This window comes from Arvicanthis niloticus, chromosome 9, assembly GCF_011762505.2.
Source record: "Arvicanthis niloticus isolate mArvNil1 chromosome 9, mArvNil1.pat.X, whole genome shotgun sequence".
NCBI classification, from domain to species: domain Eukaryota; kingdom Metazoa; phylum Chordata; class Mammalia; order Rodentia; family Muridae; genus Arvicanthis; species Arvicanthis niloticus.
In genome coordinates this window covers 61,359,475-61,373,117 of record NC_047666.1, presented here as the reverse complement: position 1 = coordinate 61,373,117, position 13,643 = coordinate 61,359,475, and the positions used below count along the sequence as shown (strand labels likewise).

At 36.4% G+C, this 13,643-nt stretch overlaps 1 protein-coding gene across 1 annotated transcript in view; it reads right to left on the bottom strand.

Moving 5' to 3' along the window:
* LOC117715300 (vomeronasal type-2 receptor 26-like) overlaps positions 1 to 13,000 on the bottom strand; it is a 36,869-nt gene extending 23,869 nt beyond the window's left edge. Inside the window, exons 1-3 of the mRNA XM_034512053.1 lie at positions 12,786 to 13,000; positions 11,296 to 11,593; positions 3,638 to 4,447 (exon numbers count right to left, since the gene is read on the bottom strand). Coding sequence (XP_034367944.1) covers positions 3,638 to 4,447; positions 11,296 to 11,593; positions 12,786 to 13,000 — 1,323 coding nt within the window. The remainder of the gene's footprint in view (positions 1 to 3,637; positions 4,448 to 11,295; positions 11,594 to 12,785) is intronic.
* Between the last annotated feature and the right edge of the window lie 643 nt (positions 13,001 to 13,643).

Sequence of the window (13,643 nt, the reverse complement as noted above, 5' to 3'; positions counted from 1 at the left end):
ATTTGAACAATCAATGTTTCCAGTTGTTTCAGGAATTTGAATACTTGGTTCATGTTAGGAGTATTGTTTTGGCACATTATGGAATCTTTAGACTGTGGAGCATTGCTTAAGGAAGTATGCCAATGGACTGGGTTTTGAGACTGTGTAGCCTCATTCCACTCACACTCTCTGGTTTCTACATGTAGTTGAAGATATGATCTATCTGCTTCTTTTTCTAGTACCCACTGCTATGCCTCCCCATCATTAAGGACTCTCCATCTGGAACCTAAGCCAAAGGAAATTCCTTCTATAAGTCACCTTTGGTCACACTGTTTTATCACAGTAACAGAAAACACATATAAAAACAAATATTGACCATAATATGGAGAAAAGAGAATGCTTACATACTACTTTACTGGTGGAAATGTAAATTAGTCTAGCTACTATGAAAACCAGAAAAAAAGTGTTCCTCAATAAAACAAAATGGATCTACCCTATGATCCAGCTCCATCACTTCTTGGTGTTTACTTGAAGGACTTATAAGTCAGTGTGTCAGAGGCACTTGACATTAGGGTTTACTGCAACAATGATGAGTTCATGACTTAGCTTAGGATTGTGTAGTGATTTGAATAAGAACTGTCCCCCTTCAGGTAATGAACACTTGTCACCTGTGTGGTTGGCACTGTTTTGAGAGGTTTTAGAGGTACAGGTTTGCTGGAGGAAACATGTCACTAGGGGTGGGTTTTGAGAATATAGATACTTTTTAGTTTACCCTCTTTCCTTTGTCTTATGGTTGAAATATGATCTCCTGCCCCTGGCACCATGCCTGATGCTTGCTGCCATGCCTGCTTGATCCGATAAACCCTTTTACCCCGGAACTGTAAGCCAAACCCTTTCTACTACGAGTTTACTTGGACATGGTGTTTTGTCACAGCAACAAGAAAGTAACTAATATAGTGTTGATCAATTAATGAATGCATAAATATTTGGTATATACGAAATGAAAATTTTCCATCTAAAAATACTAGTGAGGTTATGCCATTTATGGGTAAATTGGTATGAGGAAATTATATTAAGGAAAATCAGACTTATAAAGTCTCATATTACAGTTTTTCCTCGTATTTGTGGAGTTTAGTTATTTATAAATGCCTAAAATCACATACACACAAGCACACACATGCACACACATTCACACACACATACATACACACATATACATGGACATTAGTAAGCACCTCCATGTGCACGTGCATGAACTCAGGCATAGACATACACACACTTGCACATTATTGTACACATACTTGCAAACACACACACACACAAATGTACACACACACAGGGAGATTGTATCATCCAAATTTCCCTAGACAAATGCCATGGGAACCTATTGTTCAAATCCTGAGCCTGTGGGGGACATTTCTCATTCGAACCACCACATCTCTTCAGGGAGTAGAAGTGGAGTAAAGGAATTAAGGAGAAACATAGTCAAACTAGTATTGTATACACTTGAATGGAATTATCCTTATGAAACCCAATACCATGTGTAATGAATATATGGCAATTAAAAACAATTAAACAATATTCCTAATTATTTTACTAATTAGGAAAAAATTAACCAAGTAGGTAAAATATTCCAATGGTAAAACCTGTAAGACACTGATCAAAGAGACTGAAGAGACACAGAAGGGAAACAGTATCAAGGATTAGAAGAGTTTCTATTGTTTAAAGCAGTTCATTATGCAAAAGCTTTCACAGATTAGGGCAGTCTCTATGAATTTAAATGATGTTTTTCTTAGAGTTTAAAGAGGCCTAAAATCCCACAGGACAGGAGAGTCACAAAGAAGTCACATGCCTTTTGCAAAGTTGATCAAGAAGAACAGAATTAAAGAATTGCATTTCACATTCCAAATAGTTTTATAAAATCACAGGGGTATCAGCATGGCATATAACATGCACACATCACAGAGGAGCTGAACAGAAGTCCAGAAACCAACCAAATACACAAGATACCAAATCCAAAAAAAAAAAAAAAAAAAAAAAAGCCAAAACCAAAAAAACGGTGAAATACAGTCTCTTCCACAAAAGCTGTTGTGTAAACAGGGTGAGAAACTGCAGTTGGATTATGTCTGTTTCATACACCAAATAAAGTAAAAGCAGATCAAAACCTCAGAATAAAAAAAAATTCCTAGAGTAAAACAGAGAGGTAAGTCCTTTGATATCATTGGTCTTGATATTTTTAAATACAACATCAAAAGCTGTCAATGAAAGCTAAGATCAACTATCCTAACAAAGAAAGCTTTTGCACAGCAAAGAAAATAACCAACAGGGTATGAGGACAATTCGTGGAATGGAAGAAGATATTTGCAAACAAGATACCTAATGAAGGTTGTTATCCCAAGTTATAGGTAATTAATAAAATTGTTTGGCCAAAAAGTTAAATCAGAGGAAGTGATTGTTTGATTTTTTTTTTCAAGAAAGGGATACATGTGGTAATAAAGTGTGTGGGAAGATGTTTAACATCACTGATCTCAGTGAAAGGTTAATCTACCTCACCATAAGCTGCATTCACATAACACTTTCTATGTGTTAGGATGCCTGATGTCAAAACTCAAGACACACAAAAGATCTATGTGACCTAAAGGGATAATTAGTCCTTAGTCTAGTAATAACCTTTCACTCTTGAGTGAAAAACTACATTTAGAGGATCCCACCTACAAAAGGGGCCATGCGAGTGAGAGGGTTGGTTGGGAGAAAGGCTCTAACAGGAAAGGAAGGAATAGAGAATGCAATGGAGCAGGGGGTAAAAAATGCCCAACATTCATTATTTTAGTGTTTGAAGGTACCAAACAATAAACAAATTTAAAACAAACTCAAAAAATAAAGTGTTGACAACAATGTAGAGAAAGGGACTCTGGTAAGTAGTGGAAATGCAATAGCTGTGGAAAAGAAAAGAAGATACAGAAGGGCAAACATGTGGAAAGTTGATGTGTCATGATTAGTGCCAGCCCATTCAATCCATATTAATTTATAGAACCTGTTTTTGTTTCAGTTTGGTTTGGGATTTGATTTTTAAGACAAGGTTTATACAGCCCAGGCTGACTTCAAACTCATGATCCTTCTGCCTCAGCCTCCCACATACTGGAGAAGTGTCATGGATGAGAAGCTATGTGTTCTTTCTAGGATATGTTTATCAAAATAAAAAAAAAAGCTAATGGTGTCAAATGTGCTTAAAATCCCTTAAAATACATCATATTTATACTTATACAAGTCTCTTGACTTGCATATTATAATTTCTTCAAATTTGATTAAAATCAACAATAAGAAGTCATTTGACAATTAAAGGGCTTAAGTATTATTGTTTGTGTTTAAGATAGAAAAACTTTTTTAGAATCATGCACATAATTGTGTTCTGTTAGCAACTTTAGCTCAACATTAAACACTACAATGTGGTTTTTTTTTAAATTTTTTTCTCTAACAATATTACTTTATGCTACTGAAATAACAGAAATACTTCGAGGAAGGAGACAGTAGCCTAAACAAGTATACTAACAGAAGAAATATTTTTCTAACAATAATTAAGAAAGATCATAAATCAAAATAAAGAACATACAAGCCAAGGCCTAACACTGTAGGTAAATACAAGACCAGCTATTTTTACCTTCCATGGGAGAGGAGCCCAGGATACACCTTTATCAAGAGAGCCTCCTTCCACTCTGAGTGACAGCTCCTCATGCAGTGCCTGGGCAATGGCATACACAGCAGCATGGACTTTGTAGCTCGGGGGTGAGGTGTTCATATCCCAAACATGCAGAGGTCGTGTGCTCAGGCTGCCATTTTGCTCACATTGGCGTAGTTCCCTGATCCAGTGCTGATCAAAATATGGACATTCAAATATGATCGACCACACATCCTGGATAAAGGTATCATGAGGGTATTTTCTAGGTTGGACACTTCCGAGAAAATCCTTGAATCCCAGAATTTGATCTGTGTGAACAGAAAATGATAATCCTCCACCAAAGAATGTATAACCTAGATCTTGTTCAAAGGGTATTATGGTGATATCCCAATCAGAAGTTGTGATCCAGACATTACCAAAAGGAGTATTGCAGAAGGTGTTATAGACAAATCTCAGAAGAGAGTATGTGTCACCAAATGCAACGATAACACGTGTCAGTGTGAATCTTTCCATAAAAAGTCCCCTGTTTACTGTGTCTTTAGCAGGAAATTCTGGAACCTTTTCTGCAAATGCAACACAAAGTCCATGTTTGGTCATCTGCTCTGTGATGTCCCTAAGGAAGAGTTCTCCCCTCATATCATCTGGAACCACCAGACCAACCCAGACCCAAGAGAAGTATAGCAGCAGTTGAATAATTCCCTGATACAGAGCTGTGGTGTGCACAGGAAACTGGTAAGGAGACTGGAGCTGGACTCTGGTCCCAAGACTCTGGTCAAAAGGAGCATAGCTGATCTGAAGAGAAAGAAAGTTACAACTCAATTCAAGACAATTAGGTTTATTGTCATGTGACTTGCTTTACCTTTTCTGTTTATTCACTCTAGGGCAAATTAAACAATTAGATAACTTTGCTAAGAAATACTATCTTGTTACCTATGATCCACCACTTTCTTCTAACTGCACACAGATAATGCATTTTTTCTTACACTTTTATAAAACACATCTAACAGGGCCACATTGTGTCTATCTCCTTCTCTCAGTTCAGGTAATACCAGTCAAACCAGAGCATTTGCAAATCTGTCACTTACCATACCAAAACTTTCATTTTTCTGATAATGGAAGTAAAGAAATGTTAAAAATAAAGGCCTTCATTTTCCTTGAAGTTACAAATCCATAGTTAATTATTCAATAAAGAGAAATCTATGAACCATTTTATAATCCACTAGTGAAGTATATTATTTCCCTACAAGTTCCCATGTCTTTGTCTTTCTGTAATGCTTAATCTGTAGTCAACTAGCCTAAAACAATCTTACTTCGGATAGAAGGCTCACTCTCTACATCAATGAATGTTATAAAGTCTCTCTTTAAGAAGACCCTCTGGTCATCCCCATTATATTGCTATCCTCACTTGAAAACTTCAGTTGAGGACTACCCTGTCATTCCTAAGCATTTTAGAGCATCTTCTCTAGGGTAGGGGTGAGTAGATCATTAATTACCTAATTTGCTATGTCAAATGACCAATTATCAAATTCACTTCACAATTCAACTTATTCTAATATTGGCATGAAACAATCCTGTTTCTCAAAATGTGTTTTTTAATGAGTTTCAGAATACTTTCTTTAGTCAAGGTTTGTATTTCCAAGTTTTGCCAACACTATCTTGATCCCCCTTTCCATGCAAATTCCCTAATTAATCTCCTAAAATCAGATATCCACTGGGTCATGCCCTAATTCACGACTCATGCCCTGGCTCCATTCACTGACTTCTCACCATGAATCTGAGTTTGGATATTTAGTGAATATTCTACTTATTGGATCCAAAATCATGATAATTGGATATAGACATTCAATACATGATGATTGATTGGGAGAGAGGGGTGGATAGGAAGAAGGAGGAGAAATAGGAAAGAAGAGATCAGAAAATGAGGTGAATATGAATATGTTGATGAAGAAAACCCTAGCATAAAGAAATACTCAATATTTAGTAAATGCACAAAATTAAGCAATTTAAATAGATGATACGAGATGATATAATTTTTATATTAATAAATTTTAATAATGGGATCATGGGTCCCATGAAATTAAATTAATAAAACATGGCTTATGTTATACTAATTAATATAACTTTCTTAACATATTTCTAAAAATCTGAAGGAACAACTTTTAAATCATAAATTTAAAAAAATGTGTTCGAAATGTGACAAATTGTGTCCAACTATAAGGCAAGAGTCTGTGGCAAAGAGACCTGTTGTCCTGCTGACAGGGCAAGCCCTGGGTTCTTTTAGGTCTCCAATCAAGGTGTTGCTCTCAGAAAGAAAGATGTTTCTCCAGGGAGATGGGCTGACAAAGTAGAAGAGCTATAGTTTCTCACTTCCTATGACTCAGAGATCTGTGGCAGGCTACCATCTCAGGAGAGAACTGATTGTCTAACACTGACCTACTGTGGGGGCTGAGAATGGGGAGTAACAGCACCTCACAGAATCTGCAGGCACCTGAACAGGCCTGTGTGAGGCTGCTACAGGAGACAGGTGTGGAAATGGAAGATCACAAAGATAACAAACTGGAGAGTTAGGAGGAGGCTTGGCTCAGGCAGTTTATGGAGGGAGGATTTAGTTCACTGTCTTGCTGACTAGGAGCTGACCTCAGAATCAGACTGTAACTGTGGATTCTGATAGGCCCAAGCCTGAGGGGACTGAAGAGTAAACTATAGAGCTATACATGCATGAAAGTGTCATGACAAATCCATTATTTTGTAAGATATATGCATTATATATAAACAATCATGAGGCTGAGGAGGTAGCTCAAGGCCTGCATTAGAATCCTCAGCATCCCCATAACAAGTCAGACACAGCTGTGTGTGCTTGTACCCTAACATAGCAGGGCAGAGACAGGTAAATCCTTAGAGCCTCCTGACTAGTCAGCTCAAAATCTCAAGCTTCCAGTTCTGTAAAAGACTCTGATTCAAGGCAGCAGTGCAGAAAGTGATGAAGGAAGAATGTCTGGCCTCCAGGTGTACTGATATGCCGATCTGGATCTGAATAGTCCTGACAAACACTAGAGTTTCCACATACCCCCCTACACACACACACACACACACACACACACACACACACACACAGAGAGAGAGAGAGAGAGAGAGAGAGAGAGAGAGAGAGAGAGAGAGAGAGAGAGAACCACAATGGCACTGCATGAGGTCGTAATCCTTCAGTATTAGAAATGAAAGAGAATAAGGAAAATGCTATGAGATTGGATGGCAGAGTCGGTCTTGTGAAGAGTGGCCAATACTCACAAATAATCACAGAGCTCACATAACCTGATAGGTTCAGTAATGGAATAAATTCTGAATCTATATAGAACTTAGCAAACAGGCATTTGGTGGGAAAAAATTAAAATGTAGAGGAAAAAAATCTGAAAATAAGGTAACCAAATAAAGTTTCTGAAAGTTAAAGTGAAAGTCCAATGAAAACATCCACTGAGCAACCTTTGTAAACTTTCTTCAACTCAAGGTTGTAGTCTGGAAAATGTGAAAGTGAGTCAAGAGAGAAAGATGTGGAACTTATCATACAGAGGACCTAACACAAGAAAATGTTCAAGAACAAACATACAACATTCATGCTGGCAAAAAGAAGAAATGGAAAGAAAGACTTATCTGTCTTATGTAAAGTTGGAATGATTTCCATATATCAGGGATTCACTTACACGCACTAGAGATGTTTTACTTATTGTACACAGAAAACCTCAAACAAAAATATCAACACAATAGAGGAAATAAAAGATCTATAGATCATGGTCAACAGTACTGCCAGCTCCATAGTTCACTCTTATGATGTGTGCAAGTGAATTACAAAAGAAATGACAAAAAAGTCTCTGGATGTTATGAGTACACTGAAGTCATTGGGTTAGGCTGTGTGCATAACTATCAGTGGCCACAGGCAGCCAGCTGGTCACAGGTTGAAAAGCAAAATTTGAATTTCCAAAAAAAAAAAAAAAAAAAAAAAAAAAAAAAAAAAAAAAAAAAAAAAAAAACCCAGGAATCATTAAATCAGTAAACCAGTTAATGCACTAAACAGATAGTTCTCAGCAAGAAAGAAAGACAAATGTTTAATAAATATTTTGACAGTGTTGAACATCCTTAACCACAAAGGGAATCCAAATTACAAAGACTTTGTTATTTCAGTCACAGGTGTTTTCATCATGAGAATGGGTAGCAGATGCAGGAGAGGAGGCTCAGCAGTTTAGAACATGAACTGTTCATGCACAGGACCTGGGTTTCATTCCTGGCACCCCTATGGCAGTTCAAAACCACCAATAATTTCATATCTAGATGACCTAACACCTTATTGCAGTTTTCTCTACGGACACTAGGTACACATGTGTTGCACACAACATGCACGCAGAAGAAACATTTGCATACGTAAAAAATAAATCTTACATACCAACCAAACCAAATGGTGGGTGTGAAGAAACAGGAAGCCTTATTTTTGCTATTAGGAATTCGAACTGACATCATTCAGTTCGGAAACAACATAAGTTTCACAAACACTAAGAATAGTTCAACCACACAACTCAGCTCTGCTACTCCTTTGTATAGACTTCCATGCTCCAAGACAAAGCAAGAGAAACTTCACAACCATAATTTATTGTTAATTTTGCTATTTATACTATTTAGTAACCAAAACAAACTAGATATTCATAAATAGAAATGGATAAAAGCAGAAAGATGGTATATATGCACAACATAATCATATGTAGCCATAAAGACTAAAGACATTTGGAGTAAGATGAAGGCTACTGCAAATATTATATTAAGCAAAATAAATCAAACACATTTAGGTTTTCTCTATATTGTGGGACATAGTGGTGTGTGTGTATGTGTGTATGTGTGTGTGTGTGTGCATGTATATGTGTGTATGAGAGACAGAGTGAGACAGAGACAAAGACAGAGATAAAGACAGAGAACTAGAAAGGAACCACCAGAATGATAAAAATATATATATATAAGGCAGGAGACAGTAAAACACTGAACTAAAAGCTGACAGAGTTTTGTTCAGAAAGCAGAACAGCAAGATGGGAGAATGTGGGTGGCATCAGGATGCAGACAGTAAGAACAAAGTGCATGTGAACGTGAATGGACATAATGAAACCCATGCATCCTATGCTGACAAAAAAATAATTCTAAGGATTGAAGCTCGGTTCCCAGCAACCATGTCAGGTGGTTCATAATCACTCACTCTGTCTTTCTGCCCACCCTCTCTCTCTACACAATATTAAAAATAATAAAAATGCATCTACATAAAAGGAGTACATGTAAAACCAAAAGAAATATTCAATCTATCAGACTCCCAACTCAAACACAGACACAAAAGAAACATGAACTCCCAAAGCAATGCGATACCCCTAAAATCATAACTCTTTAAATACTGTATATAGGTATACTGACATGGATAAAATGCCAGATGAAAAATAAAATGCTTACTAGTAAATCTATGAACAAAGGGCCAGAGAATATTTGCTTTTGTCATTTGTATTTAGCTTGAAATCCTAGTAAAACCAATATAGTAAGAGAACACCTACAAAAAGGATAAAAAGAAGGTAAATTAGGCCTGTTCACAAATGGTATCTTTATGTCTGAATGTTTTCTCCTGTGCTCTTCAGGGAACATCAGATATGAGAACTCTCAGACCTAATATACACTTTCATCAAAGTAACAGAACACAAAATAAATATCCAAATTAGTAGCTTCCTATACATAAATAATGAATTTGTAGAGGAGATAATCATGGGAGTAATCCCAGATGCAATAAAAAATAAAGCATCTAAGAAAAAGCCTAAGGAAAGAGTTGGAAGACTTTACAGCCATTAAAAAAGACTCTAGAAGACAGAAGTAACTTGGACACACACAGATTGGCTGAATTAACACTGCAAAATATTCCAAAATGATATATTATTAAGCATAATTCTCATAAATCTTCCTATGACTCTCTTCATAAAACTAGAAAAGGCAATTCTAACATTCATATGGAAACACAAATATCCCCACTGGACAAAGCCATCCTAAATAGAAAGGGTACTGGTACATGTCAATTCATATACCAGATCTTAAATTATACTACTGAACCATGGCAACACAGCAGCCTGGTGTTGGCATAAGATAAACCTTTACACAAACCAAACAGAAGAGCAATAAATAAACTCACATAGCTATAGTCAAAAATATATATCGGAGAAAAGACAGTCGCTTCCACAAATTTCTAGGGAAACTGAGTACGAAGCTACATGTAGAAAACTTAAGGTGGAGTTATCTGTTTCTCTACCCTGTGCAAAAAAAAAAAATCCATTCTAATCAGCTCAGAGTAAATTAGGGTTAAAAATTAAATCTTTGAAATAGCAAAGGAAAGCTAGGGGAAACACTTCAAAATACCACCTTGGACAAGGATCTACTGAAAGGACTCTGGTAGCTCAGCAGATCATTGCATGGCTGATCAGGGGGCTACATGGCGTTAACAAGCTGCAGAGCAAAGTGAAAGATCCTATGTCAGGAGAACGGAATGAGAAGCTGTTAGGTGGGAGGCCAGGGCCCAGCAAGAGGCAGTAGGAGGATCCATGACAAAAGTGAGACAAGTAGAGTTATATAGGCATTTCTTATGAAAAATTGTATTCATTATTAATGTCATAATAAGCATATGTCCAAAGTCAAAAATTTAAAAGAAAAACACTCACCCATAAAAACTCATAAAAAGCATGGGCAGGCAAAATACTGTAGGCTTTACTCCCAGCCCTGGAGAAGCAAAGGCAGGAGGATCTCTGTAAGGCAATCCTGGGCTACATAGGAAGTTCAAGACAAGCTAATCCTGCATGGTGAGAATAAGTCTCAAATATAAACAAATAAGGAAAAATAAAAAATAAAAATAAAGCAGCATGGCAGCCAACGCATTTGAGGAAAATTTTAAGTTTCTTCACAGATAATATCAGGGAAACAGTTAATGATGAATCACTGTTATTTGCAGACAAATATTCTACATAGCTCGTTTTAAGCTTATTACTCATTAGGATGCATTTGACATTTACATGCTAGCACTCTAGCACTGTTTATGAAAAGTTATTGCTGATCAACAAAAAAGTTTTTAAACAAAGACAGAAATTACAAATTTTGTTCCAACAGAGGAAAATTGAAACAGTCCAAATGTCCAGCCAGAGTAAGTCTGAGCAATGGTTCTTTGTAAAAATAAATGTTATGTAGAAATCTGAGCTGATTCCACAGTAAAATAATCAGGAATATGTCCAAAGTAGTTACAGTGAAGATACATGAGTAGAATTATTATAGTCCTCATGCTTTGTGATGCTCTAAAACTGGATACAAAAGAAAGATGGTATTAACAATGACACAAGGCTAAGGAAATTTGAGTGGTCAGAATACAGGTTGTCATTACTTTATATTTTTTCAATATTAAAGGTTTTGAAATTAAATTTACTAGACAAACATTATTTCATCTTATGAATAAATTATATTTTAGATGTAAAATGATAACCACATAGTAAATTATTAAGCAGTCCCATACCTCATCAATAAACAAAAACTAAATTAATTGGTATTTAGTAGTATGTTATTATGTTTAACCTAAAGAACTAGGATTCTTTGCATACCTGTGGGATATTGTAGAGACTTAGAACTCGGGAGATCTGAGTTGATATTCCTGTTGAAATGCCTCCTATCACAGCAACCAGCTTATCAGTCTTCTCAGGCCTGCAGCTGTAGTTAGGAATTGGTGGGCTCTCTCCTGAGAGCAGAGCCATAGAACTCTCCACGGCCTTCATCTCAATAAAGTCAACATTGAAGAGGTAAAATCCCAGGGACATGTTGAATAGAATATTTGGCTCCTTGTTGATTTTTTCTATAGCAAAAACCATTGCCAACATGTGCTGATAATGTTTAGTGAGATCCCTAGGAGGAAAAATTGAAAAGACCATTTCTGTATGTTTTATATTAATTTTTAATTAAAACATATTTATATCATTTACCTTCCTCACTCTTCTCCCTGTGGCTCCTCCCATGCTCTCTCTCAAATTCTAAATTTTTATTTTTAACCATCTCACTCATGTAAATATTATACACAATAATCCAAGAAACAAGAAGATATTCTCTACTAAAAATATAGAGGAATTAGTCTTTAAAAAGAAAATTCATAGTACAACTTATTATCAAATTTACAGTTATTGTTTTTTATTTTGTTTTTTTGAGACAGACTTTCACTTATTCATCCCAGGATGTATTTAAACTCACTATGTAGACCTGGTTAGCCTAAGGTCACAGAGATCCTCCTGCCTCTGCTTCTCAAACCCTGGGATTAAAGGTTTGCACCACTACATACTATCAAATGTACAATTCTAACTTTGTACTGTGAAACTTGTGTCTGAGAAAGTAAAATTGAAGAGTAAAGCATATGGGAAATAGCAAACATTAAAATTTAGTATTTCATGTGGTTTTCAAAAATAGGATAAACCTTGAGAAAATACACAGTGCTTGATCAACTATGGTAATTAAAAAAATAGTTTCAAGTCAATTAAAGCAGGAAAAATACAATGTTCTCAGTATAATATACTTAATGAAAACAAAGAAAAATAACTTCAACTGAAAAGTGTTTTTAAAGCCTTTTTAATAGTTTAAGAGAATTGATCCTGAATAGGGGAGACACACACAGAGACCCAGTCATGGCTAAGGAGCTATTGGCATTTGGTGGCTACTGGGAAAGGGAGGGTCAGTTTTCTTAGGAGGTTTGCATAGTATCTTACCTATATTCTAGATGATGTTCTATTTTCCTGTAGTATTGGCATGCCTTAATGAACTCAGTATATTAAAAAGTGTGTGTGTGTGTATGTGTGTGTGTGTGTGTGTGTGTGTGTGTGTGAGAGAGAGAGAGAGAGAGGGGGGGGTGGAGAGACAGAGACAGACAGAGACAGAAAAAAAGAGAGACAGGGACACAGAGAGACAGAGAGACAGAGAGAGAGACTCCATGAAGTTGAAGACAGAAGATATTAGAGGGGAAGCAGTAGAAGTGGGGTTTGAGCAACATATATTTTATACATGTATGAAATCTCAAAATAATATTTTTTAAGGACAGAAGCCAAACACTTACACATAAACATGTTCTGGAATATGGTTTATATCTGTAAAGCCAAATCTACTTCTAGTGTCTCCAGCAGTCACTCTAAGGGAAAAGAGTCCTCCAATAACAAAATCTCCATCTTGATAGTAGCCAGGAGACGCAGATATATTTAAGGAGAAACAAGAAATTAGTTCCTGGAATATAATCAGAACAATCAGCAGAAAGAAAGCAATGAGCAATTTCATACTAACACTGATAAATAATTAATAAATCCCAGAAATCTCTTTAGTGGAGAGTCTTGGGCTAATTGATCCTGATAGCACATCAACTAACTGATAAAACCTGGGTCTGTCTGGTCTATGCCGATGAACTTTATAAAGCATCCTTTTGTCTAGTACAGACCCACCAGTACCAAACACTCCCTCAGTTCCTGGGAGGATAATCTGCTTTGCACCTACTTAGCCCTAGATTGTGTCCCCATCTCAGAGTCACTGTGAGTCCCCAAGGGCTCAGGGACCTCTCACTTGGCACCTGGGAATCCTGATTCTCAGCAGGAAAACACACAATTAGAAAAAGTGTGAAGTCCTCTAAAATGCCTGCAGGGTGTGTACACTCACAGAGCTGAGACTTCTCAAGGTCCAAGGTAAAGAGAGACTAACCAGTGGAGACATAATTAAGTCATGAAGGGTCATTTGAAGGAAGCATCAAAGGACTCAGTGTTTGTGGGGGGAAGGGCTGGACCCTAAATCATTTAACATCAAAGTCATTTTAGAGTATTTCTGTGAGGCAAAGCCAAAGCCTTACATTAGAAAACATTATTTCTTATTAATTTATAGTGTCAATTATCAACTTGTGTATTTTTAGTATCTTATATTGTATATACTTATG